Genomic DNA, 27,794 nt, shown 5'->3' on the forward strand with positions numbered 1-27,794 from the left:
ATTATGTGAACGTTTTACCTGTTCCAGTGGTCTTGTGATCCCAACATCACTTGCCAGACAGCACGACGAGTTCAGTGACCTCACTCAACTGCAGTTATGCAAAACAGCTCAGTCACTGACTTTTCCTCTGAAAATAGTGGGCAATGTAGTAGACCAATGATACCGCTCTCTTTCCAGCATTTAAAGGAGGCTAACATAAAAAAGATATTTAGGTACTTTAACATTCTAAATATATATATATATATATATATATATATATATATATATATATGGCTGGAGTTCAACTTTGAAAGTAAGTAATGCTTTATTCTGAAAGAAAGACCCCCTAAATAAAAACTAAAAATCTGTGTTGCAGCACAATTAACAGTATTCGTATTTTTGGATAAAAACTGACAGTTGGCACCTGAATATTTGAATCTGAATTGGGAACAATTGTCAGTTCTTATAAAACATATCTTTCAGAATGAAGCCCTTTAACATAAAATGGTATTACCAATCATCTCTGACACTGTTAACAGTTAATATGGCAGTCACATGACCACACAATCTTTGGTTCCATGGTTACATTTCTCTACTTCTAGGAACAACCTTCTCATAAGTGCATTTGTCTTTATTGTTTTGTCTAACTACTGAAATGTTGAGTCTAAGGCACCCTTAAGATCCAGTTAATATAATTTGTATCTAAATGCACAGGATTACTTTTGAGAAATTTAGAAATAATGTTATCTTTCGTTACAAAAATTACATATAGGCTGTCTTTAATTTTGTGGTAAAACAGTACAATGCTACTGTATTAAACAAGATGAGGGCATCAAAGGCGACGACTACATTTGAACCTTTTCGCTCATGTTTTATTTCTGAAACAAAGAGACACCCTAATGATCATACTCAGACTAAACTTGGGAACATGAACAGCTTTCACCTTTATGAATAGAAAAAAATAAATTAAAAAAACATACCACACATGTTATCAAACCCTTTGGAAGGACAAAGGCCTTAAAGGCAAATTCTCATAGCTCTTTCCACATTTTATGGGAGGTTAATTTTTTAGCTCTGCTATTAAAACGAAATGGAATTTCAACTAACATCCATAATATAGAATATTGAAGCCACAACCTTATCCAACAAGAGACATTTCTAGAAACCTAGGTCTTTCATATTTTGCAGGAAAATATAACCAAACCAACATTGTATATCAAATAAATATCTAGTTATGCTAAACATCTGTTTGATTGCCTTCAGGAAACAACTTACATTACGACCTGACCTTGGTTACATTTAACCTTGTACCCAGCTTTGATTTGGCTGTGCTGCAGCAGCCATGTTAAACCCACCTTGTGGTGGTAGAGCAGAGTCAAAATTAAAGTCCATTTCATCATTGTCCATGAAGTCGTTGAGGATAATGGATTCCACATCACACTCTAAAGTACCATTAAACATGTCCAGGTCTAAATCTGGTGGAAATCTGTCTTGGTTGCAAACTTGGGGATGATGGTGGTGGTGATGGTGGTGGTGATACACACCTTGGTATGGCCCTTCCAGCAAGTTTCCATGCGCACTCTGACTACTGAAATAGGAATGATGTGGAACTGAGGACAAGCTGCAAGATTCTGAATTTACCAGTCCACTTAAGCTAGCTAAGGCACTGTTATTAACAGAGCAGTGATGGTTTAGAGTGGATGGGTGGTACAAATTGTGGCTCTTTATTAAACTGGTAGAGTAGGGTATGGACCCTGAGTCACAGTTGTTTAGCATGCCTGTGTTCTGCCTGTGATTGCGTTGTGGTCCCATTGTAGAAGCTAAACCTGGATCAGTCTGCGAAATGGCTTCTTTATGTCCATAGGACATTGATGTGAGAAGATCCTGGAGGGAAGAATTCCTGTAGGTGCTTCCAGGTGAGAAAGTAGCTTGTTTGTTCTCTTGGATTGTCTGCATTGGTAATCTTCTCATCATGCCCATTGTTGGCTGACTGTATATGGTGCCGCAAAATGCATTTGACGTGTTGCTTAACGGTGGGCACTTGGAGGTGAAGGAGAACCCAGGGCTGCGTTGGCGCAAGGAAGTAGCCGAGTTTACACTGTAACCATCCTGCAACTCGTCTAATAAATGATCTGAAAGCCCCTCACCCAGACCGATAGAACCACTCATTTCTGCAAGCCTAGGCATTTCAACTGAACAATGAGCACTGGGCGACAGAGCACTAGATGGGCTTGGATACATAAGAGGTGATGAGGGTGTCACCTCATCGTCCTCTAGTTCATCGGGCTCATCATTACCCAAGATAGGTGAAAGTCTTCCACTCATGTTTCCTGCCACAGGATTGGCTCGATTATGGAACTCTGCCCATACCTCAAAATCATCACTTGTATGAGAAGCTGGACTTTCAGACCATTTTGCTTGTTGGGAAGCAGGACTGCCTTCAGTCTGCTCTGGAGCAGTTTGTGCTTGCTGCTTCTTCTTTCCAGCTTTGCCTTTTATTCTTAGAAATTTTCCACTTGCACTGTCAATTGATGCTGCTCTCCTACGTGGAGTTTTTCCAGTCTTTCCACCTTCGGGATTTAGCATCCACCAAGAACTTTTTCCAGTTCCCTCATTCTGAACACGGATGAAACGTGTGTGTAGGGAAAGGTTATGTCTGATGGAATTCTAAAAAGAAAGATAAAGAAAAAATGTGTGATCAGAATCAGCAAAATTATAACATTTAACAATGCAAATGTATATGGTAGACAAAAAAACGATCTAAAGATTTTTACTCCTGATATGTTTAGCCTAGATAATGTATTTCAAACGTTTTTCTATTTTCTCTAAACAAAGCTAAACAGAATGCACCTAAACGCAGTATGAATATATACCGAAATCATGCATTTATATGTGTTGAGAAATGCCCTATAAAGGTTTATAAATGCATGTATGTCACTGTCAGTGTGAAAAAGGTACATTTTTTTAACATATAATTATGCAAAATAAGAAAAAAGAAAAATATGTATTTGTGTTCAATAGATGCCCCAAGTGTTGTGTCTTTTGTACAGCAAAATACCTGTTGATCCTGCCAAAAATTGCACTTATATCTTCCTGAGCACTAATGCAATAACAAGCAGTGTTATCAGCCCTGTCTTATTAATCTATGAACTACAGAACACCACACCCTAAAGCCCTGTACACACGACCGGTTTTCCTGCCAGGAAAACTGCCAAGAGAGCTTTTGGCCAGGAAAACCAGATGTGTGTATGCTTCCTAGCAGTTTTCCCATCAGGAAAACAGACGGGAATCCCGACAGGAAAATAGAGAACCTGCTCTCTATTTTCCCGTCGAGATTCCCGGCGGCTTTTTTGCTGCCAGATTTACTAATACTCTATGGGAAACACTGTGAGGCAGTGCCCATTGAGCATACACACGGCTGGGATTCCCGGCCAAAGCTCCATGGCAGTTTTCCTGCCGGGTTCTTGGCTTTCCCCTCATTTTTCACGGCAGACTTTGTACCGCCGTGAAAACCAAGCGTGTGTACAGGGCTTAAGTTATGGAGATCAGGAGTGGAGGGGGTACAAGCAACCTAGGCTTCTCCTTACAATGAGTAAAGGTTGTTACTTTATAACAAAAAGTGTGTTACAGGCCGAAAATAAAGAAAAAAAGCCCCAAAATATCAAATCAATGCAGCCACATCCAAGTTGCCCATAATTCTTACTACATTTTCCTATCCATTATCCATAATACATAGCACCCAAACACGAAAGGCAGACCAGCACAAGATTCACTTTGTTCGGTTTCTGACAATAACAAACAATTAACACATAGGAATAAAAACTCTTTATTAAATAAGGACCTTATTGAAGGAAGGAATCCAGATTTAATATCCCCCCAAAAATATTAGGACTCCTTCAATAATGGCTGCAGCATAGTCCTGTCTAGCAGGGGAGGGGACCTGGGAAGGGCATGTAGAGAAAGATTTGAACTGAATCGCAGAGACGCTGAGACTGCCATCAATCAAGGCAGCTGGCAGATCCAGACTTGGAAATCAGGATGACATGCTGCCCCGACTGATGGCAGTGACGTCAGAAAAGAGGGGACTTCGGACCGCTATCCGCTGAAAACGGGTCACAGGAGTGCAAAAATAATTGCACTCCTGTGACCCAGAGGAGAAGCCCAGCCTAAAAAGCTCAGGCTAGGCTCCTTTAACCACTTCCATACCAGGCACTTACGCAGCTTCCCGCCCAAGCCAATTTTCAGCTTTCAGCACTGTCGCACTTTGAATGGCAATTGCGCGGTCATGCTACACTGTACCCAAACAAAATTGGCGTCCTTTTTTCCCCCACAAATAGAGCTTTCTTTTGGTGGTATTTGATCACCTCTGCGATTTTTTTTTTTTGCGCAACAACTAAAAAAAGGCTGAAAATTTGGAAAAAAATTACGTTTTTATTTTTTTCTGTAATTTTTTTTGTAAATATGTTTTCTCTTTCAATTACGGGCACTGATATGGCGGCACTAATGGGCACCGATGAGATGGCATTGATGGACATCGATGAGGTAGTACTGACGGGCACAGATGAGGTGGCACTGATTGGCGGAGCTGGTATGCGACACTGATGGGCACTCATAGGCGGCACTGATGGGCACACATAGGCGGCACTGATGGGCACACATAGGCGGCACTGATGGGCACACATAGGCGGCACTGATGGGCACTCATGGGCGGCACTGGGCACTCATAGGCGGCACAGATGGGCACTCATGGGCGGCACTGATGGATACTTATGGGTGGCACAGATGGGCACTGATAGGTGGGCACTGGGCATGGATGGGCACTGTGGGGTGGCACTGATGGACACTGGGGTGGCACTGATGGACACTGGGGTGGCGCTGATGGACACTGGGGTGGCGCTGATGGACACTGGGGTGGCACTGATGGACACTGGGGTGGCGCTGATGGACACTGGGGTGGCGCTGATGGACACTGGGGTGGCAGCACTGATTTTTGCCAGGTTGCCAGTCAGTGCCCATTTGTGGGCACTGACTGGCATCTTTTTTCTTTTTTTTTAATGCTTTTTTTTTTTACTTTTTTTTTTTTTTTGCGGGCTTTTTTTTTTTTTTGCCCACCCTGGTGCTCCAGGGTGGGCATCCCTGGTGGTCCAGTGTGGCGATCCGAGGGGGGGCTGCGCTGATAAACAATCAGCGCGAACCCCCCCTGTCAGGAGAGCCGCCGATCGGCTCTCCTCTACTCGCGTCTGTCAGACGCGAGTGAGGAAGAGCCATCAACGGCTCTTCCTGTTTACATCGTGATCAGCCGTGATTGGACACGGCTGATCACGTGGTAAAGAGTCTCCGCCGGAGGCTCTTTACCGAGATCGGAGATGCAGGGTGTCAGACTGACACCCCGCATCACCGATCGCCGCGATGCGCGCCCCCACGGGCGCGCGCGGCATGAAATCCTGCAGGACGTTCTAGAACGTCCTGTCAGGATTTCATAACCACTTCCCGGACGTAAATCGGCTATAGGCCGGGCGGGAAGTGGTTAAAGGAAGTTGAAAAATAAAAGACTCAGTGGCCAGGTCACCAGGTGATAAAACCATTTGGGGAACACAGAAAAATGATGACTGCTGTGGTAATGCTAGTGACAGATATATATATATATATATATATATATATATATATATATATATATATATAATTTTTGATTTTGCTCATAGCTCCACTTTGATTGCATTCAATAAAATCTGAACAGCCACATAATGTTTAATATAATTATACAGGCATACTTATTTACATTTCACTTTACTTACTATGCTTGACATTTGAACCTGAGTGTCCGAGGTCACCCAAAATTGGAGAGAAGCTACTAGTCTAGTCAACTGCACAACCTCACAGCCAGAAGAGCGCAGGTAAGCAATTCGACCGGCCAGCAGCTGTCAGACTTTAGGTGACCTCTGTCACTCTGATTGCCTCAACAGCAGCGGCTATCATATATCTTTTTAAGTTTTCCTTTAAAATTTCAGTAACTCATAGTACCAGCCAAAAATCTAAAATAAATCAGATCCAGTCTAAGATGAATTTGTACACAAGCATAGGTTGATAATGTACAACCTTAAACAAGGAGTAGTAGGGGGCTGCTAAAGACAACAGTGGCTGCAATCTTAAAGCGGAGTTCCACCCATAAATGGAACGTCCGCTTTTCGGATGGCTCCCCCCCTCCGGTGTCACATTTGGCACCTTTCAGGGGGGAGCAGGGACCTGTCTCATACAGATATTTGCACCCACTTCCGGGCATAGATAGCTGCATTATCTATGGATATCTACGCCACGTCCGGCACCTCCTCCGCCCCCTACTGCTGTCTTTTGAGCGACTTGCAGGTCCCAGAAGGCAGCAGAGACCATTCGGATCGTGCAGCGCGACTCGTACATGCACAGTAGGGAATCAGGAAGTGAAGCTGCAAGCCTTCACTTCCTGATTCCCTTACCGAAGATGGCGGCGGCAGCATCCGACAGCCGAGGTACAGGTTAGCCTCGGGTGACAAAATCGCGGGTGCCCTGGACAGGTAAGTGTCCTTATTTAAAGTCAGCAGCTGCAGTATTTGTAGCTGCTGACTTTAAAAAAAAAAAATTGGGCGGACCTCCGCTTTAACATAAACCAAAGCTGCAGCTTAGGTTCAATATAGTGTGGTACCAAGATTGTTCTTGTACTGATGTGTACTGCTTCTGAGTGATGTGCTTGTGCATACACAAAGGTGTGAGAAGGAGACAACCATTGACTAAGTAATACTGCAGATCAGGAGTAGACCAGAAGCAGTAGAGGGGTTTGATCCTCCAATGGGTGTTTACTACTGACTGTGAAGGGCAAGGCTGTCCTGGAAGTAAACATTTCTGGCTGCTCCTTTTGTAGTGCAATCACCATATATTCATATAGAGCAGTGGTTCCCAACCCTGTCCTCACCCACCAGGCCATGTTTGCAGGTTTTCCTTTATCTTGCACAGGTGCCTTAAATCAGAGTCAATGGCTCGATATTTTGGAAAGATATTTTAGCTAAAAGAAATTACTAAAACATGGCATGTTGGGGGTACTTGAGGAAGGTCCAAAAAGACATGGATGAGCGAGTTTGGGGGTGGAGGAACTGACCTCAACCCGATAGAACACCTTTGGGATAAATTAGAGCGGAGACTGCAAGCCAGGCCTTCTCGTCCAACATCAGTGCCTGACCTCACAAATGCATTTCTGGAAGAATGGTAAAACATTCCCATAGACACACTCCTAAACCTTGTGGCCAGCCTTCCCAGGTGAGTTGAAGCTGCAAAAGGTGGGCCAACTTAGTATTGAACCCTACGGACTAAGACTGGGATGCCATTAAAGTTAATGTGCGTGTAAAGGCAGTTCGAAAGCTTGCTGCTCAGAATTCAGATTGTTGAAGGAACAAAAGCCATGGTGTGATCAACTGCTGAGAGGGGGACAATGGCACGCTTGTTTTTTTTTCGTTTAGGCACATGCTATTACCACAAGTTGCTTGCCAAAGCTATTACCAGTATTGTGGTTAGAACACCTGCCTTTCAGTATTAGGGTCATTGGTTTGAATGTAAACCTAGACACTGCCTGCACAGAGTCTGCATATTCTCCCTTGCGTGCTTGGGTTTCCTCCGTGTACTTCTTTTTCCTCCCACACTTCAGACATCCTGCTAGGTTAATTGGCTCCTGTCAAAACTGACCCTGATATGCACATGAGCTCAGGATCTTAGATTGCAAGCTCCTTGAGGGACTAATGTGAATGTGTAGTATGTAAAGCGCTGTGTAAATTGTCACTGCTATATACACACTTCTAATAATAATATCAGATAAACTTATCCATATCTGGAGGGTTGTAAATGGTGGATATCTACGTAGTACAACATTGAACAACTGCTAGGTGCATGTACATTGTCCCATTTGCCCTGCAAAGACACCAGTGATGATACGGGATCTGGAGTCTAGCGTTATGGCACATGTACTGTTTTTTTCCCAGCTCTTAAGCCTCGTACACACGACCAGTTTTCCCGGCAGGGAATCCCAGCCGTGTGTATGCTCCCTAGCAGTTTTCCTGTCAGGAAAACAGCCGGAAATCCCGACGGGAAAATAGAGAACCTGCTCTCTATTTTCTCGTCGGGTTTCCCGGCAGAGTGTTTCCTGCTGAGAAAACCGGTCGTGTATATGCTTACCTGTCCAAAGGTAAACCCGCGCATGCTCGATAAGCCTTTGACGCATGCGTGGTAGCATACAAGTTTAGTGTAGGGTGTAGCAAGATGGCAGCGACGGCATCGAATGTGACAAGCGCCGGCTCGACGTAGTCGATGACGTCACCACGTTCTTGTCATTCAAAAGAAGGGAGGGGTCTTTTGAATGGCCATCTGTACACAGGGCTTGGCAAGGCAAGCTTGCCAGGAATCTCGTCAGGAAAACCAACGTTTTTTTCCTGACGGGATTCCCAGCTGTGTGTACAGGGCTTAAAGCGGAGTTCCGGCCACAATTTCACTTTTTAAATATAAATACCCCTGTAATACACAAGCTTAATGTATTCTAGTAAAGTTAGTCTGTAAACTAAGGTCCGTTTTGTTAGGTTGTTACAGCATTTAGACACTTTATAAAATAGAAATTGACTGGGGCCATCTTAAGTGTGGGCATCATGAAGCCAGACTGTATGACTTCCTGGATTTCAGCCTTGCAGATCTCGCACATGCTCAGTGCTGCACAAGCAGTGTCAGATCAGGTTTCAGCACCTGTGCTGTCCAAGTCACATGATTCTTTGAGACTGGGGAGTGCACAGACTCCTGGAAAGTTACACCCACTACATTCCCAGGAGTCTGTGCGGTGTAGGTTAGGAAGCATTAAGCACCTAGGTGCAGGAAGTGGGAAGATTAACTATTCTGCCTAGCAACAACACTTTGAAGGCATCTAAAAAAAAAAAATTTTTCGTAAAGGACTAATGACATTTTTTTTTAAACTACTGATGTACGGTTATATTTATGGGTGGAACTCCACTTTAACAATTAGAATATCTAATAGCATTTTAAAAGTAACAATAACCTCCATAAAGAAAAGACAGTGCAAACTGATTACATGTATGCTGGGAATACCAGCTTCCTTTTCCCGAAAGAATCTCACTTGGAGAATTATTGGAGATCTTCATTATGGTCATGCTTCAGTTGTGAGTTAGATACATGACAAATCGCCTAAACTGTTCGCCTAAAATAGAAGCTCATAAGATTGTGTAACCATGCATGATAGCATGGCAGGTTTCCTTCAATGCCAAGACACTAACTGAAATGAAGATTTCTCAGCCACATGCACACTAGGGGGTTATTTACGAAAGGCAAATCCACTTTGCACTACAAGTGCACTGCTAGTGCACTGAATGTGCACATACAAGTACAGTCACTGTAGATCTGAGGGGGACATGCAAGGAAAATAAAAAAACAGCATTTTAGCTTGCACATGATTGGATGATAAAATCAGCAGAGCTTCCCCTCATTTCAGATCTTCCCCCCAGATCTACAACGACTGCACTTCCAAGTGTACTTTCAGTGCACTAATGTCTCGTACACACGACCGGGAAAACTGCCATGAGAGCTTTTGGCCGGGAATCCCGGCCGTGTGTATGCTTCATCGCAGTTTTCCCGGCATGTTCTCTTTTTTCCCCGCCGGGACTCCCGGCGGCTTTTAAGCCAGCAGTTTCTCTATAGGGAAAACCTGCGGTGGAGCATATACACGGCCGGGTTTCCCGACCAAAGCTCTCATGGCAGTTTTCCTGTCGGGAAACCTGGCCGTGTGTAGGGGGAAAAAGCTACCGAGAAGGTTCTCGGTTTTTCGCTCGGTTTTCCCGGTGGACTTTTTACCGATCGTGTGTACAAGGCATTACAAGTGCACTTGCAGTGCACTTGTAGTGCACTTGTAATGCAAAGTGGATTTGCCTTTCGTAAATAACCCCCTATGTGTTCTTTGAACAAAAAGACCGTGCCAGACTGATGACAAAATCGCTTTCTTGACATAATGGGAAATCAAGCAGCCCAACAAAAGATAAGCCGGGACCTAGATGGGGAGAAACAGGGTCCAGAGACAGATAGTAAATCCATGATCCCAATGCAAAAACCCAGTGGTGATTAAATACTACCAAAAGAAAGCTCTATTTGTGTGGGGGGAAAAAAATGATAAAAATGTCATACAGGTACAGGGCCAGATTCTCAATAGGATTACGCCGTTGTGTATCTACAGATACACCGGCGTAATTCGAAAATCCCGCCGGCGTATCATTGTTTTGTATTCTCAAAATAAGATACGCCAGAATTAGGCTAGGATCCGACTGGTGTAAGTCACTTACAACGTCGGATCCTAAATGCAATACTACGCTGGCCGCTAGGTGGCTTTTACGTCGATTTCAGCGTTGCATATGCAAATGAGCCGAATACGCAGATTCCCGAACGTTTTTGTGCCGCTTCGCCGTAGTTTACGTTTTTCCGTAAGCGTAAGGTTACCCCTGCTATATGAGGGGTAACCTTACGTCGGTCCGCCGTATGCCATGTTAAGTATGGCCGTCCGGACAGCGTCGGGTTTTTCCGTCGTTTACGTAACTCGTCGCGAATAGGGCTGTGCGTTAATTACGTTCACGTCACAATCAATGTATTTGCGGCGTACTATGGAGCATGCGCAGTGGCCTACGTTTAAGGCCAGCGCATGCGCAGTTCGTTCGGCACGGGGCGCGCTTAATTTAAATACAAGCCGCCCCCTTTGTTTTACGCGGGGATACGCCGGCCCATTTAGACTACGCCGCCGCAAATTACGGAGCAAGTGCTTGGAGAATACGGCACTTGCTCCAGTAAGTTGCGGCGGCGTAGTGTTAATGGCATACGCTACGCCCCGCTCGTAGATACGCTGATCTACGAGAATCTGGCCCACTGTGTTTCATGGCCGCTCAATTGTCACTTAAAGTGTGACAACGCTGAAAGCTGAAAATTGCCCTGGGCAGGAAGGGGACAAAAGTGCCCAGTAGACAAGTGGTTAAATACGGTTTTGGTTAAAAATAAATAAATAATCAGGACAAATAGATTGTCATGAGGAACAAGTAGATTGGGACTCCGATATAGTCCCCTTGGACAAGTATTTTTTTTTGTCCACATCCTTGTAATAGGTATACCAGGGTGAAAGAAGCATAAACTCTCATATGCTTCCTTTATCTTACCTTCTGTCCATCCCTTATGGGCCTAGATGAGTAATAACTTTGTCAAAGCTGATATTTGCGATTTGCAGTCTCCTGAAGGATGCAAGGGTGCAACTATTCTCTGCTATGACATATTTAAAGACAAGATAGCTCCTGCCTGCACCAAAGGTAAGAAAAGTAAAGTATATCGTATACCCTGACAGCGTATACCGCCTCTAGTAAGACTGTTACTTTATAGGCTTGGATTTAGACATTCCGCTGGACACATGCCATTAGAATTTTATTTGAACGTTTGTAAAAAGATTCTTAAAAATGATTCATTAGAGCATTTGATCTTGTCATTAAGTCAACTAATTTAATTTGAATGTGCCCCTTTTACACAAATTGACCAATCAGGTCTGCCTGACAGCTTTGTAGGCACAGCTCATTGAAAGCCTAATGAAGGTTAATGGGAAGGTGAATGTAAACAGACGTGTGTCTGTTTACATCCGCCTACCTCCGTGTCTTTCTAAGGTCCAGGCACCATTCTTTTCAATTTTTCTAAACCTAAATGTGAAAGATTGACAAAATACACAAGTTCATTTCCATACAGCAGACTATATATCCAACACATGTCCACCACACTCCACTGTCAAAATGCGGACACAAAACTGAACAGACATGGGTGTCACAATACTGTGATCTGTCCTATTCTTCCTCAATTTAGCAGATTATCTGCACATGGATCCAGGGGCGGACTGACAACTCATAGGGCCTCCAGGCAATAGGAGATTAGGGGGCCCCCAGGCAATAGGAGATTATGGGGCCCCTGGGCAATAGGAGATTATGGGGCCCCTGGGCAATAGGAGATCATGGGGCCCCCAGACAATAGATCATGGGGCCACACAGTATACACACACAGTAAAGATACACAGTATACACACAGACACAATACACACAAACAGAATTTTTCTAAAAACACAGATTTTTACATACTGTCCCCGGTTTTACTGAGGCTGTCAATCCTAATGGGGCCCCCTAGTAGCATGGGGCCCTCGGGCAGTTCCCGAGTGCCGAATGGTCAGTCCACGCCTGCATGGATCCCTTGCTGAACAGAGCAAACCACAACTGTGTGAAAGAACTTAAAATGTAGTGCATAGCGACTTTTTAAAGACATGTTAAAGTGTTACTAAACCCACAGCAGTAAAATCAGTCTGTATATGCAGCAGAGCATGCTTGTTATACTCAGCGTGAAACTTAAGAAGTTAATCCTCTGCATTGTTTAAAAAGGCTGTTTGATCATGTCTTCTCTGATCCTCCCCTCCTTCCACTGTCCTCTAACCATCTCCTGGTAAGACAGAGTCTTTAAAGTCACTCTGCACATGCTCAGTTCGGTGTGTATTGCTACAGTTTTTTTTTTCCTTGGGAGGGTGCATGTGATCCACACAGGGCCAATCAGCTCCGTACAGACAGAGGATCAGGGGTCCTGTAGACTCATACGACAGATAACAATGAAAAATCCTCCTACAAGCTTTAACCAGACACTGATAGAAGTCACAAGACTGCTATATCGGGAATCTCTACGAGAAAATAGAGAGCAGGATCTCTATTTTTCTCGTCGAGATTCTGGCTAGATTTCGGGACAATAGAAAGTTAACGACACCCCCAAATCAGTTTGCATATCACAGTGCGAACTGTCAATATGGACAGGAATTGCATTGCATGGGTGTGAACACACATCCGATCCGATTCTGGTGTGGACCAAAAAAAGGGTCCTGTGCTGCGAGTTTGGTCCGAATGCGATGCAAATTCAGCCATACAACCTGTATAGCGTAATTCGCATCGCACAGACATTGCATGTGATTTGCAGTGCAGTGCGGTGCGAATCACATGGTGCACCAGTGTGAACCGGGACTAAGTATATTATTATTATTATAATTATACAGGATTCATATAGTGACAACAGTTTACAATATAAAAAGGGAGACAGTACAGTTACAATAAATGAGGGTTAAGAGGGCTCTGCTCATAAGAGCTTACAATCTAAGAGAGTGTATAAAGCTGCTAATTTAGCCATTAAATTCTATATAATAGCATCCATATAAAAAAAAAAATCCTGCTGAAAAAAACACAGCTGCATTCATATTTCCATCTGCTAACATCACTGCAATATCTTTATTATTTGTTTTTGTCATAAACGTTGATTTCATTCCTTCCCTTTTGTCAAATTATTAGCGGCTACGTTCTTATCAGCAAAATTCCCATCCCCCCCAGCTCAACATGCTCTGTCTTTTCTGTCTAGCTCTCTGGAGATGGTTAGAATTCGGAAGTAGACTGCTTTCACATACATAGCATAGACATACAAAGCTGCTGTATGCAGGGTCAAGGTTTTTACCTCCAAGAATTTATATTTTTCGCCAAAAAGGGGCATAAACAATTGCCCGCGGTTTAAAGATCATCGCTACTTTATTTCCCTTAAAACAGTCCCTTTACTTAATGGATCTGTCACACTTCTTGTTTTATCCCCCTGCCTCGTGGCAGTATAGTAAATATGGTCCACATTTTACTGTTCAGGATCATTCGATCGATTTACTCTCACTTACAAAGAGCGAAAATACAGAGGCTTAAAGGGAAACTCTGGCTCAAAAAAAATAATAATTCAGTAAATAATAACACGTTTTTTTGTTTTTTTTTCATTATTTTTTTTAAGTGGTTGTGCTAACGGATAAAAATTATTTTCCAGCAGCTGTCAGAATGAGGAGTGGTAGTAAGTACATAAGGTTCCAATTTTATAACATTTTATATAATCTGTAGCTTGATGAAACTGCATACTTGTTATGCAAATCTAAAGCATTTCATTCAGCTAAAGGTCTCCTGCAAACCACTATTTTAGAGTGATGTATATAGCAGTTTTGGACTAAATCTGCACACCCTAGTTACAAGGCGTTGTATCTATCGTCAGTTACTAAACATGTTGCTTAATGTCCACTAGGTGGTGGTATTAGCATCTGGTCCTGTCGCACGGCAATTACCATATTCTTCTTAGTCTTGCCTCGGTCTTTTCCTTTGATGTTCTCTACATATCTTCTAGTTACCCGTCTCCAGAGTATTCCCCACTGTATTAATTCCTTTTGTGTCATTCACATTTCAGGAGTCTAAAGTATCTTCCAACTCCAACGCCTACTTCAATACTGTCACAGAATGCCACCAAAGTGACATTTCTCCTTGTTTTCTCACAGTGGATCACTGAAGCAGGGTTATAGTCTGCTAGTTTGGTTTACTCAGGAGTGGGTTTCTAATTTGCATAGGTGACATCTATATTGGAATAACCCTAAATAAAGTGGAAGCCTTCCCTGGATTGTTATTTACAATAATTAGGGTTGTCTCGAGTCGATACCAAGTACTGGTATCGATACCGAGCATTTGTGCGAGTATTTGTACTCGCACAATTGCTCCCTTTGCCTAATCCGAAACTTGGGAAAGAGGCGGCATTACTCGCAACCATAAGTCAGCGGGCAGAGAGGGCGGAGCGGAGAGCGAGTTCTCAACAGGCTGGCAGCAGTGGAACTAGATATGGGGAGACATGGCTGCATATGTGGGGGGACATGGCTGCATATATGGGGGACATGGCTGCATATGTGAGGGACATGGCTGCATATATGGGGGACATGGCTGCATATGTGGGGGACATGGCTGCATATGTGGGGGACATGGCTGCATATGTGGGGGACATGGCTGCATTTATGGGGGACATGGCTGCATATGTGGGGGACATGGCTGCATATATGGGGGACATGGCTGCATCTGTGGGGGACATCACTGCATTCGTGGTTGACATGGCTGCATTTGGGGACACATTTAAAAAAAGTATCGGTATTCGGTATCGGCGAGTACTTGAAAAAAAGTATCGGTACTTGTACTCGGTCCTAAAAAAGTGGTATCGGGACAACCCTGATAATCAGTGCCACCTATCAGTGCTAATCACAAAAAAGTAATGTAGCGTAACTAGCGTATTTGACACCCAGGACATATAATTGGGTTATTAACCCCCTACAAAATTGTTTTTAATAATCTCCTTGAAGTGAGTAACAACTTCAGAAAAAAAAGACAGTAAAAATTGTGACGACCTATAACAACAAATGACCTCTTACATTGGTGATTAGTGGCAAATTGCCCCCCAGCCCTGCTAGGCAGTGTAGCTGAGAGGTTATTTGCCATTGCTCACTGCTCAAGGAACCCCTAGCAATCTCAGGAGGAACCTAGTGCTCACTGCTCAAGGAACCCCTAGCAAACTCAGGAGGAACCTAGCATTCACTGCTCAAGGAACCCCTAGCAATTTCAGGAGGAACCAAGCATTCACTGCTCAAGGAACCCCTAGCAATCTCGGGAGGAACCTAGTGTTCACTGCTCAAGGAACCCGCTAGCAAACTCAGAAAGAACCTAACATTCACTGCTCAAGGAACCCCTAGCAAACTCAGGAGGAACCTAGCATTCACTGCTCAAGGAACCCCTAGCAATTTCAGGAGGAACCAAGCGTTCACTGCTCAAGGAACCCCTAGCAACCTCAGAAGGAACCCAGCGTTTACTGCTCAAGGAACCCCTAGCAATCTCAGAAGGAATCCTAGCGTTCGATGGAACTCTGGTTGAGAAACACTGGGTTAGAGTAGCTGGCCAGCTGTTTTGCTGACCTACTTGCTTTAAAGTGATTGTAAAGGTTAATTTAAAATAAAAAAATACAAATAATAAACATGTCATACTTACTTGCTCTGTGCAAGGGTCCTCCTTTTCTGGGGTCCCCTTGGAGGCGCTCCTAGCTCCTCTTCTTAAGCGAGTGCCCCCACGGAGAGGCAATTTCCATGGCAGCACCCATGCGGGCGTGCTCCCGAGTCCTGTGGCTGCATCCATTGACACAGAAAGCAGAACTCAGACCCACCCCCCATGTCACTGGAAGTGATTGACAGCAGCAGGATCCAATGGCTCCTGCTGCTATCAATCTACAAATGAGGACCCAAGACAGCGGCTGGAACTGCTGGGCTCGTGCTCATCACTGAAACGATCGGGTTCAGGTAAGAAAAGGGGGGACTCTGCAGCACAGAAGGTTTTTAACCTTAATGCATAGAATGCATTAAGGTGAAAAACCCTGAGACTTTACAACTACTTTGAGCCACTGACCCTGGTTCATATCTCAAGTTGAGGTTTAGAAGCGAGTCCGTTTTAGGGTTTGGCTTTGAGGCTTTGTTTAATTCAGAGTTATCTTTTGGGGGTAAGGTTAAAGAATAGCTGTTCTTATAAAACCCCTTAACTCTTGTAATATACCCAGGATAACCAAGAAAATTTGCAAACTTTTTAAAATTATTAATTATTTATATGATTCCCCCTCCCAGGTCTTATGCCGCGTACACACGGTCGTTTTTTGTGATGAAAAAAAACGTAATTTTTAAAAACGTCATTTAAAATGACCGTGTGTGGGGAAAACGTTGTTTTATGTCTTCTGAAAAACGTAAAAATAAAAAATTCGAGCATGCTTCAATTTTTTATGTCGTTTTTCAAAACGTAGTTTTTTGTGTCATAAAAAATGACCGTGTGTAGGCTAAAACGACGTTTAAAACTACGTTTTTAAACCCGCGCATGCACAGAAGCAAGTTATGACGCGAGCTTGAATGGAACAGAGTACCGCCGTACATGCTGAACCTAACCGCGTTTTGCTAGAGCATTTTGAAAAAACTATGGTGTGTAGGCAACGTCGTTTTTTAAAATGAAGTTTGAAAAACTTCGTTTTTTTTAATGCTAAATAATGACGTTTTTTTTCATCACAAAAAACGACCGTGTGTACGCGGCATTATACTTTAGAAATTTGTGATTCTGGCACATTGACGCTGAGGGGCTCGTGGAGAAACGCAGAGTTACCAAAAGGTCCATCCAAAACTGGCATTTTTTTTAACTACATTTTTCTTGGCAGTTTAGATTTGGCATTGTATTTTTGGACGCAGACAAGCTCTTTCGGCACCATCTAATCTGTAACCTAAACAATTTAAATGATCACAGCAGAATAAGTAAATTTTCAGTTGTGATCGCAACATAACCTCTCTATTCCCTAAAGCCTCGTACACACGATCAGTCCATCCGATGAGAACGTTCTGAAGGACCGTTCTCATCGGTTAACCGATGAAGCTGACTGATGGTCCGTCGCGCCTACACACCATTGGTTAAAAAAACGATCGTGTCAGAACGCGGTGAAGTAAAACACAATGACGTGCTGAAAAAAACGAAAGTTCAATGCTTCCAAGCATGCGTCGACTTGATTCTGAGCATGCGTGGATTTTTAACCGATGGTTGTGCTTACTAACGATCGGTTTTGACCTATCGGTTAGGAATCCATCGGTTAAATTTAAAGCAAGTAGGCCTTTTTTTAACCGATGGTTAAATAACCTATGGGGCCCACACACGATCGGTTTTGACCGATGAAAACGGTCCATCAGACCGTTGTCCTCTGGTTAACCTATTGTGTGTACGAGGCCTTAGGGTAAAGAGCAGTTGTAAATTTACAGCACATAAATTCTTTTATTATATCCAAGCAGCAAAAAACAGCAAGAAACTTGCTGGGATTTTTTTTTTGCCGAGGAAACCGGTCGTGTGTACATTTTTCGACGAGGAAACTGTCAAGGATCACGTCGAGCCAAAAAGAGAGCATGTCTTCTTTTTCCTCGACGGGAATGGAGAAACTTGCCTTGTCGAGTTCCTCGACAGCCTAACAAGGAACTCGACGAGGAAAACGATGTGTTTCGCCTGTCGAGTTCCTCGGTCGTGTGTACGAGGCTTGAGGCTCTCAGGAAACTGCACAGCCACCACTGGAGACTGTTTTGGCTGATCCTATAGTCTTCTGAACATGCATGGACAAATCCCACTAATTTCTATGGATAGGCCACCAATTGTTGGGTCGTACAATAGACGGCTTCATCTGATATTTTGTGCAAAAGGTGGGCCACATCATTTTCCACGACTGGCTGTTTAAAATTACACAAAGTGTATGGACAGGGCTTTGCTAAACTTATAAATAGATATTATTCATGGCTGTTGCTATTAAAAACAGATAGCTGTTCTCTACAGTGTATTTTTGCACAGTGCAGACGGCAGATAGGCTGAATTTTAAAGCAAATATAAAATTGCAGAGGTACTTACAGAGTTGTTTCCAGTTTTAATATAGGATAGGAACTTATGTGTTGTAAAATTACACCTTTTTTTTACTTTTATGGGAAAAAGTCAAGGGTTATGTTGAATTCACAACTGTGTCAATATGTACGTATTCTTCTACGATAATAAAAAAAAATTTGGTTATAAAATAGATGGTGCCGAAAGTACCTGTTCCCAAAATTAGAATGCCACGTCTAAACGGACAAAAATAATGTGGTGATTCATGAAAATGCTCTTTTTGGATGGACTTATTGGTACTTACAATAGGATAAAGGCTTCTTAGGACACCAATTAGCTACTCTAATATTTACTGTATGTTCATAGCACATATCATGTGCATTGTTTTCCTCCAAAAAGATGAATAATACTCATAATGCTCAATAAGCACATGTACATTAACCCACATGACTGAAAGCAATAATTAAAATAATTTTCCTGCATATATGTTGTCACGGTCCCTCACACTCAAGATGAGTCTGTCCGCCGTATATGCTTCCTTTGTCCGGTACCAGCACGATCCAAGGTCCCTTAGCCCACCCAGTCACTTGCTAAAGCATCGGTGTAGGGTGAAAACATCCAGATATACACTCAGGGGGCAATTCCCCTTCTTTGCATAATGACATAGGACAGGGTAAACGTTACCTCCTCCAGTAGCATGACACATGGTGTATTCATCTTTCCAATAGTAGACGATCTTTGGGAGGGGCTGCAGCAAAAATCCCCCCCCCCTCACAGCTAATCCACATAGACATATACATCCCATAATAGGTTGCTCCCAAGGCAACACAAACAATAGAACAATGGGATACAGCCACACCTCAAACGATCTAATAAAAAGTATACAACAATATTCCAGCAGTTGGGAAAGAGGAATTTATCTTCACATTTTCTTGAGGGATATTGTTTAGAAATACTACTGTCCAAAGTGAAAGAGACCCTTAATTCTTTCAACAAAAACCACACATATAAGGAAATGCTGAGTCCGGTGTGGTTGTACGGTGAGTCGGGTTAGTGTAGACATAGGCCGCGTACACACGATCAAGTCAAAACCGATGAAAACGGACTGAAGGACCGTTTCATCGGTTAATCGATGAAGCTGACTGATGGTCTGATGTGCCTACACACCATCGGTTAAAAAAACGATTGTGTCAGAACGCAGTGGCGTAAAACACACAACGTGCTAAAAAAATTAAGTTCAATGCTTCCAAGCATGCGTCGACTTGATTCAGAGCATGCGCGTCCTTTTGACCGATGCTTTTGCATACTAACGATCGGTTTTGACCCATCGGTTAGGCGTCCATCGGTCAAATTTTAAAGCAAGTTCTCTTTTTTTTGACCAAAGGATAACTGACCAATGGGGCCCACACACGATCGGTTTGGACCGATGAAACGGTCCTTCAATCCATTTTCATTGGTTTTGACTGATCGTGTGTACGCGGCCTAACAGTCATCCTGTGCCCCTAATAGACACAGGGTAACTTACACATAGGAGGGGCCGGGGGGAGCTGGACAAGGATTTTTTTTAGAGCTCTCTAAGGTAAGCTGGGTTCCACAAGCCCCCCTGACCAAAGTGACTCCCGTCACATGTGTATTGATATATACACACTATTGACCCAGTCTTGAAAAAAAAAAATGTGTCGTGAGGATCACTAAAAAAGATATTTATAGCGCTGCAGTTTAAAACCCACTTGTAATCAAGGCTGTGTTCAGCAACAAATAGATGAGAATAATGAGGATGCTGACTGACCTTCTAACTGAGGCAGTAAATAATGTGCAAAGATGAGTCATGTTTCACTCTTGAACCTCTACATCTTGATGGGATTATTTGAAATGTGAACTGCAGAAAGCTTTTAACACAGGCAGGTATTGCACTGCCCAAAAGTAGTCAATGTGCGTAAATAATGTGTTCAGGCTTATTAAGGGCCCATATAATGTAAATGGTCCTGATGATACATCCTTATTACACCCCAGACTACAGAGAATTATTATGCCTAAAGTTACCAGTTAAAGTACACAGAATTTTGCCAGGAAGCCACGGTTCACCTTTCTTTATAAGAATGTTAGTTGTCTGGCTGTCATGTGGATTTCTTGTATAAAGATAAGAAATGATGACATTTATTAAGTGCATGCTTTCTGTGGGTCTGTGACTCTTAAGGCTCAGCTTGGGAAAAAAAAAAATCCTCAGCAGCACTTAAAAATAAAACAGCAGCTCTGGCTGCAATATTTGCCTACTCTTTACATTGTCCCTTGTAGACTCATATGCTAAGGGATCCTGGCCGAACTTCATTCAAACCAATTTATGTAAGCCTAGGGTGTCAAGGGCCTGCCCACTGTCGTAGGCTGAAAGTAGAATGCTGTAGACCAGTGATGGCGAACCTTGGCCCCCCAGATGTTTTGGAACTACATTTCCCATGATGCTCATCTACACTGCAGAGTGCATGAGCATCATGGGAAATGTAGTTCCAAAACATCTGGGGGGCCAAGGTTCGCCATCACTGCTGTAGATAGTAGTGTCCCCGATGCCACTCTCTGCTGCATTCATGATCTGTCCATTGTAAATGGACGAAGAGGACTTGCGATGTCACTGTACTGAAGACACCTGAATAAAAGGCATATATAAAGATTTAAAAGGGTTGGGGGGTCTCCAATAGTGTGTAGGGGGTTAAAAGGGGTGATCCCCAAACCCAAAATTGGTCTTTAAGTAATGAAGCCAGACAAAGCTGAGCATTTAGCATTTTTTCAGAAGCCAACAATGGCAGCCCTGCACTTTACACTTCTCTCCCAACAACAAACATTGGAAAATTGTCTGACATAGGGCAGACAATAAACAATGTAAAAAGAAAAAAGACCAATGTGCAGACAAAGAACAGTGTAATGCCCCGTACACACGGTCAGGCTTTTTCCCGGCCAAACTCACATCGGAATTACGATGGAATTCCATCGGAGTAAAATAGAACATGTTCTCTATTTAAACTCTGATGGAATTTATCGGAATTTCTCCGATGGGGCATACACACGGTCTGAATTTTCGATGGAAAAAGTCCGTCTGACTTTTTCCATCGGAAATTCCGATCGTGTGTACAGGGCTTTAAAAGAAAAAGTGCATAGGGTGGACAACAAACAGTGGAAAAAGAAAAAGTGCCTAGGGTGGAGGACAAACAGTGGGAAAAAAAGTGCATAGAGTGGATGATGAACAGTGGAATAAGAAAAAGTACATAGGGTGGATGATGAACAGTGGAAAAAGTGGCTGCACAAGAGAGACTGCCCCTCCAAAACAAGGAACACATGGGAGTTCCGGTGGTAGAAATGTATTAGAAATATGCCCTCTGTGTATTTAATTCTATTCAAGAAACTTATGCAGGCCATACATGGTTCGAATTCAGAAAGAATTTTCTTTAGAAAATCTGAAATTTCATGTGTTTTGTGATCCAATGGTGCCACCATTGATTTTCGAAATTCGACCAACCAAGCCTTCAATTTCACCTCATTGCTACAGATTTTATTTTTAGTGGCTGGGAATCTTCTTTTATTTCCAGGTCACACCTCATGCGCATTTCCTTTTCAATTATATTTCTCTCACAATTCTCTCATCATTGATTAGAAGTTGGTAAGTTTTTCCAAAAATTTCCAACATGTGCGATCACTCAAATTCGATGGCCGAAAGAAAAGCGTGCAAAATGGTGCGAAATGCAAACAAATATTCTCAGTTACGATTTTCATAAGAAAATTATTTCGGAATTCAATCCATGTATAGCCGGCTTGAGACTACAATAAAGTGAGTGTCATGTTGTTGTTTATTCCGTATGCTTCAGTATTTTAAGACAGAAGGTTCATTTCACTAAGTAATAACGAATATTAACTATAACAGTTACTTTCAACGAGAGCTGCAAATTATGGTCACATGGTTAAAAACAACGATCATTTTGGCAAATAACCAAGCAGTATAGCTTAGTCAATTGAGCCCAACTAAATAAAATAAAATCAACCAATGGTGGTGTATAGGGCAAAATGTGTGATTGCCTCCCTATTTACCATGTCATTTCAATATGATGTTCAGCAAAAACAACGGGAAAAAATAGAGCAGGCTCTACATTTTTAATGCCCATTTTCATCATAAAAAACGGTCGTGTGTACGCAGCATAAGGGTATGGAGTCTACCTAAATAATCCTTAAAACAGGTCTAGATGAATCTCAGGAGCCAAGTGGCCAAAGCAACTAAAAATATTGCTTCCTAACTTCTCAAAATTTCATGTTGGCTCATAAATGGTTCCTGAATTCTATATTCCTTTCTCCAAAGAACATTTTTCAAATGAGGATCGGAGTGCATGCCATTCAATCAGTACCGGGGAATGACAGCTGGATAATTATTGTTTGAAGAGACAGCCCTTCCAATTTTATTTCTATTTTACAAATCAGCATATTTAAATCTATGCTCGATATATCTAAGATGAATTTAAACATAGCATTGGCCATGTGTCCTTTCCTTATGACTGATTACAGGAATGTCAGACTTCAGACACATTACAGCTAACGCAGGGACACACAAGATTAGCGAGTGCTCAAGCTATAAGTTTAGTGCAAGTGAAATAATTACTATGCAGTAAATGCAGCCTAGTATATTGATGATGAGGAGCCAAGTCGTTAATGAACATTTAATGCTGAGAATTTCTACTTGGTGAAATGAGAATTCTCTCTTTCCTGCATGGCCTCCTCCTCCCAGCTAAAACACTCTCTTGCGTGTTTGGCCTGTTTGGGTCACTGAATGTCACAGCCTCACCCCACGCTGTCTGCGAATGCACAGGCTGAAGCACGCCATTTTCTAGACTAGTATTTAGAGCATTAATAAAATGAACAGGGTAGAAGGGAGTGAAGTTCACAATGTAGAGTGTAATTCCAATAGTACAGGGGTAACAACACAAGAATACATCAGTATGAAACCTGATGCCGCGTACACACAATCGTTTTTTGGCATGAAAAAAACCCGAAGTTTTTAAAAACGTCATTTAAAATCATTGTGTGTGGGCTTCACATTGTTTTTCGGCTTCTGAAAAACGACCAAAAAAAAATTCGAACATGCTGCATTTTTTAACGTCGTTTTAAAAAATGTCGTTTTTCAGGTTGTAAAAAATTATCGTGTGTGGGCTAAAACGAAGTTTTAAACCCGCGCATGCCCAGAAGCAAGTTATGAGACGGGAGCGCTGGTTCTGGTAAAACTACCATTCATAATGGAGTAAGCACATTCATCACGCTGTAACAGACAAAAAAGCGCAAATCGTCTTTTACTAACAAGGAATCAGCTAAAAGCAGCCCAAAGGCGAATAGAACTTCCCCTTTAGAGTGCCGTCGTACGTGTTGTATGTCACCGCACTTTGTTCATCATTTTTCTAAAACAATGGTGTGTGGGCAACATCGTTTTTAATGATGAAGTTGGAAAAACTTTGTTTTTTGGACATGCTGAAAAATGTCGTTTTTTTTTCATGCCGAAAAACGATTGTGTGTACGCGGCATTAGACTAATTTTTCATTTTGATTTTATGGGGGGGAAAAAATATTAAAATAACCCATGGTCGCTAATCAATTAAAAAAAAACTTATAAATTATGATACATGCCATCAACTTAGAAAAGTACATTGGTGGCTCAAAACACAAAAGCTAATTAAATCTTTGTCCAAAACAAAATACATAATTGCTGACTGTACACGACAACTCTACTTACTTTCTATGACCACCCTAAATGATTGCATAATGCTCCGTACACACAATCAGGCTTTTGCCCGGCCAAACTCACATCGGAATTCCATCGGAGTAAAAGAGAACATGTTCTCTATCTAAACTCCGATGGAATTCCTCAGAATATCCGATGGAAAAACTCAGATGGGGCATATACGTGGTCGGAATTTCCAATGGAAAAAGTTAGTCGGACTTACTAACAAGTTGCGCTCCATTCAGTACAATGGAACCATTCTAATAGGAGCGTCTCAAGTCGCTCCGACTTAGAAAAAGTTTCCTGTACTACTTTGGGATGACTTTGGAAGCAGCTTGCATTGACTTCTAGTCGTTTGCAAGCCGCGCTGAGGTCGCGCTGTGCGCGGCAGCTTCAGAATCGGACTACTTTGAAGCCGCCCCCGTGTGAACAGGCACTAACTAATGTATGTCTTGGAAAGTAGAAAGTTCAGGATAATGCAACGTCCTTGCATTAAATAGAACTTTTTTTGTAATAGTAAAACAGGTGTTTTAAAATAACCAACAAAAAAAACAGTTCTATTCAATATAAAGACATTGCGACAGTAATAAGATTATTAAATAAAGACATTAAAATCGGCTGCCGACCAGCAATGATTTTAAACAACACTACTGATGTAAGTAAAGATACATATTTAGTTAAAGAGGAAGTACTATAAGTCTATAATAAGGGCTTACCTATAGGTACTGTTAGGCTTAATGTATAAAGAACGTTTTAAACCCCCACCTGAACGATTTAACTTGACAGATAGTAACTGGCGTTTAAAAACTTCAGTTTTGGTATTTTTACATGCCGCGTTTGCCTGTAAACAAAACATGGCTAAACGCAAGCTTACAAGTTGTTCCGGGCATTTGGCATTTCAAATGCCTCTGAACATCCGTCCTGAACGCATTTTTTTGCTTTCCCATAAATGCTTCCAAACTCAACTGCCTAGAAACTACTATAAACAACCCTGTGTACACGTACTGATAAGATAGCGTAGAGGAGAGATCAGGAGCAGCTGAAAAAAACTCCCAACTGCTCCTAAATGTCCATTTACCAGCAGCAGTTTAAATGAAGAGTAAATATCACCCTGTTTAGGAGATATTTACTGTATATTGCGCCGATTACGTCATCTGCCCATGCGCTCTGAAGCGATGGTCACTGGTGCCATTTCTTCAGAGCCCTGTACCACGACCGGCAGCTCCCGCGTGCATGCGTGGGAGTGACGTCGCTCGGCTCCGGCCAGTCACAGAGCCGGAGTCCGCAGCCCTGGAAGGAAGACAGGCGAAGATAGATGCGGCCTGCAGCGGGGACGATGAGGGCTTTGTTTGCTATTATGCAATGATTACTAGTACATTATGCCTTTACTTTGCAGGTAAAAAAAAAAAAACAGCAGAGTTTAGGTCCTAGTGGTTTGTCCAGTGCCCTGCATGCAGTTTTATATTAATAATACTTTTCTTTCTGCCTGGAAACTTAAGATTGTCCATAGCAACCAAAAAGTGTCCATTTACATCAAAAGCGGGTTTAGACAGCTAGAAAACAGCGATAATAAATTAGAATCACTTGCAGAATTGAGCGATAGAGATTTGTGGGGAAATTCATCATCAAACACTGAAAGTAACGACAGCGACAATTCTGCGACTGAGCAAATTTCAGTGTTTTTGATTTTTGTGACACATTTTGGAGATATTTCACAGAAATGCAGTATAGGTGTTTGAAAAGCTCTGATTACGTAAACAGAAAAATTGTAAACTTTTCTGCCTGACATTTTTGTGGGTACACAAAGCCTTAAACCCTTGACCAAGTCCTTCATCTTACTGAACAAATTCTATAATGATATTTTGTCCACTGTGACATGCCAAAGAACTGAAACTTAAAATGACTTTTTAATGAGACATTTTATGGTTTTATTTTAAGAAAATAAATCATTAAAAACCAAATATACTACATAATGATATATCCCTGTGCTATAGAAGTTCTAAGTTGAGATGGATCAACATAATTATATCTGCAAAAGTAAATCATATCTTGAGATTTTTATAAAGGAAAATAGAAGCAAAAGATGCAAGTATAGCATCCCCTTGTATAAATTACTTGTAAGTCTCCATTTTAGACATGGGGCACTGCATGAAAGCAGACAGGCAACTAAATAAATACAAGTTAAAACCATTAAAGGGGTGTTCCAGCCTTTGTTTAAGTTTATTGAAAGTCAGCAGCTACAAAAAGTGTAGCTGCTGGCTTTTAATAAACATACACTTACCTGCTCCACGGTTCCAGCGACGCGCCGGCCGGGGCTCCGCTCCTCTTCTCTTCATTCCTAGTGTGGGCACCCGGCAGTGACAGCTTTCGGCTTCACGGCCGGGCACCCACTGCGCATGCGCGAGCGGCACTGCGCATGCGCAATCGGCGCGGTCCGATTGGACAGGCGCTCACCTACAGGGAGGGGCTGCAATAAGGCGATTAAGCTATTCGCCTTACCAGCCCCTCGGCGGAAGGAGGAAGTGGGACAGGAAGTCCCACTCCTCCTGAAGCCCCCACTCCCCACCCAAAAAAATTACATGCCAAATGTGGCATGTAAGGGGGCAAGGAGTGGATTAAGCGGAAGTTCAATTTTTAGGTGGAACTCCGCTTTAAAGGGGTTGTAAAGGTTCGTGTTTTTTCACCTTAATGCATCCTATGCAATGATGGCCCCCTCAGCCCCCCCCCCCCATTTTACTTACCTGAGCCTGTTCACCTGCTCGGCTCGTCCCCCGGCATCCTCTTCTCCACTGCTTCTCGGCATTGATTGGATAGATTGATAGCAGCGCAGCCATTGGCTTGCGCTGCTGTTAATCAAGTCCAATGACGTGGCCGCCAGGGGGTGGGACGAGACATACACTCTGGGTCTATGGACGCAGAGTGTATGAGACGGAAGCGTGACCGCAAGGCAGTCGTCGAGGGACCCCAGAAGAGGACGACCGGGGTTACTCTGTGCAAAACAAACTGCACAGTGGAGGTAAGTATGATATGTTTGCTATTAAAAAAAAGAAAGAAAAGAAGCTTTACAACCCCTTTTATCAGTCTCATTTACAAAAAAAAAACAGCTATTGCCAAAAGATTTTTATTTCTGCCGCTCCATTTGTGAGAATAACACAGCTCTGCCAAACAGCACAGCCGTGTCTGGCAGGGCAGAAGATTTTACTTTTTTCTACTACATTTAACGTGTTACTATACCCACAACAGTAAAATTAGTCTGTATATGCAGTAAAAAATGCTTGCTATACTCACTGTGGAACCTAAGGGGTTAACCCTCCGCATTGTGTAAAAATGCTGTTTCGTTCTGTCTTCTCTGATCCTCCCCTTCTTCCACTGTCCCCAATCCATCTACTGAGCATTTGCAGTCACTTTGCACATGCTCAGTTTGGTGTATATTGCTAGAGAGTTTTTTTTTTTCTTGGGAGGGTGCATGTGATCAGCACAAGGCCAATGAGCACTGTCCAGACAGATGGTCAGGGGTTTTGCAGCCTCATAGGACAGTCAGAGTAGAATGAAAACTCCTCCTACAAACTTTAATCAGACACTGACAGACGTCACAAGACTGCTATATACTGCAGTATATATAATGCACAAGACAAGGTATTTAGCAGTTTATACTTACTAAAATAATTGCATTTCCATGTTCTGTGTATTGTGGGAGATATAGTGAATATAGTGATATAGATATAGTGAATGCAGGGTCCTGGGTTTAGTAATACA

At 42.6% G+C, this 27,794-nt stretch overlaps 1 protein-coding gene across 1 annotated transcript in view; it reads right to left on the reverse strand.

Moving 5' to 3' along the window:
* Window positions 1-277: 277 nt before the first annotated feature.
* The window catches only part of FOXO6 (forkhead box O6), a 142,818-nt gene continuing 115,301 nt past the window's right edge, over window positions 278-27,794 (reverse strand). Inside the window, exon 2 of the mRNA XM_040337937.1 lies at window positions 278-2,646. Coding sequence (XP_040193871.1) covers window positions 1,279-2,646 — 1,368 coding nt within the window. The 3' untranslated portion in view covers window positions 278-1,278. The remainder of the gene's footprint in view (window positions 2,647-27,794) is intronic.

Source organism: Rana temporaria, chromosome 2, assembly GCF_905171775.1.
Source record: "Rana temporaria chromosome 2, aRanTem1.1, whole genome shotgun sequence".
In the NCBI taxonomy this organism is placed as follows: domain Eukaryota; kingdom Metazoa; phylum Chordata; class Amphibia; order Anura; family Ranidae; genus Rana; species Rana temporaria.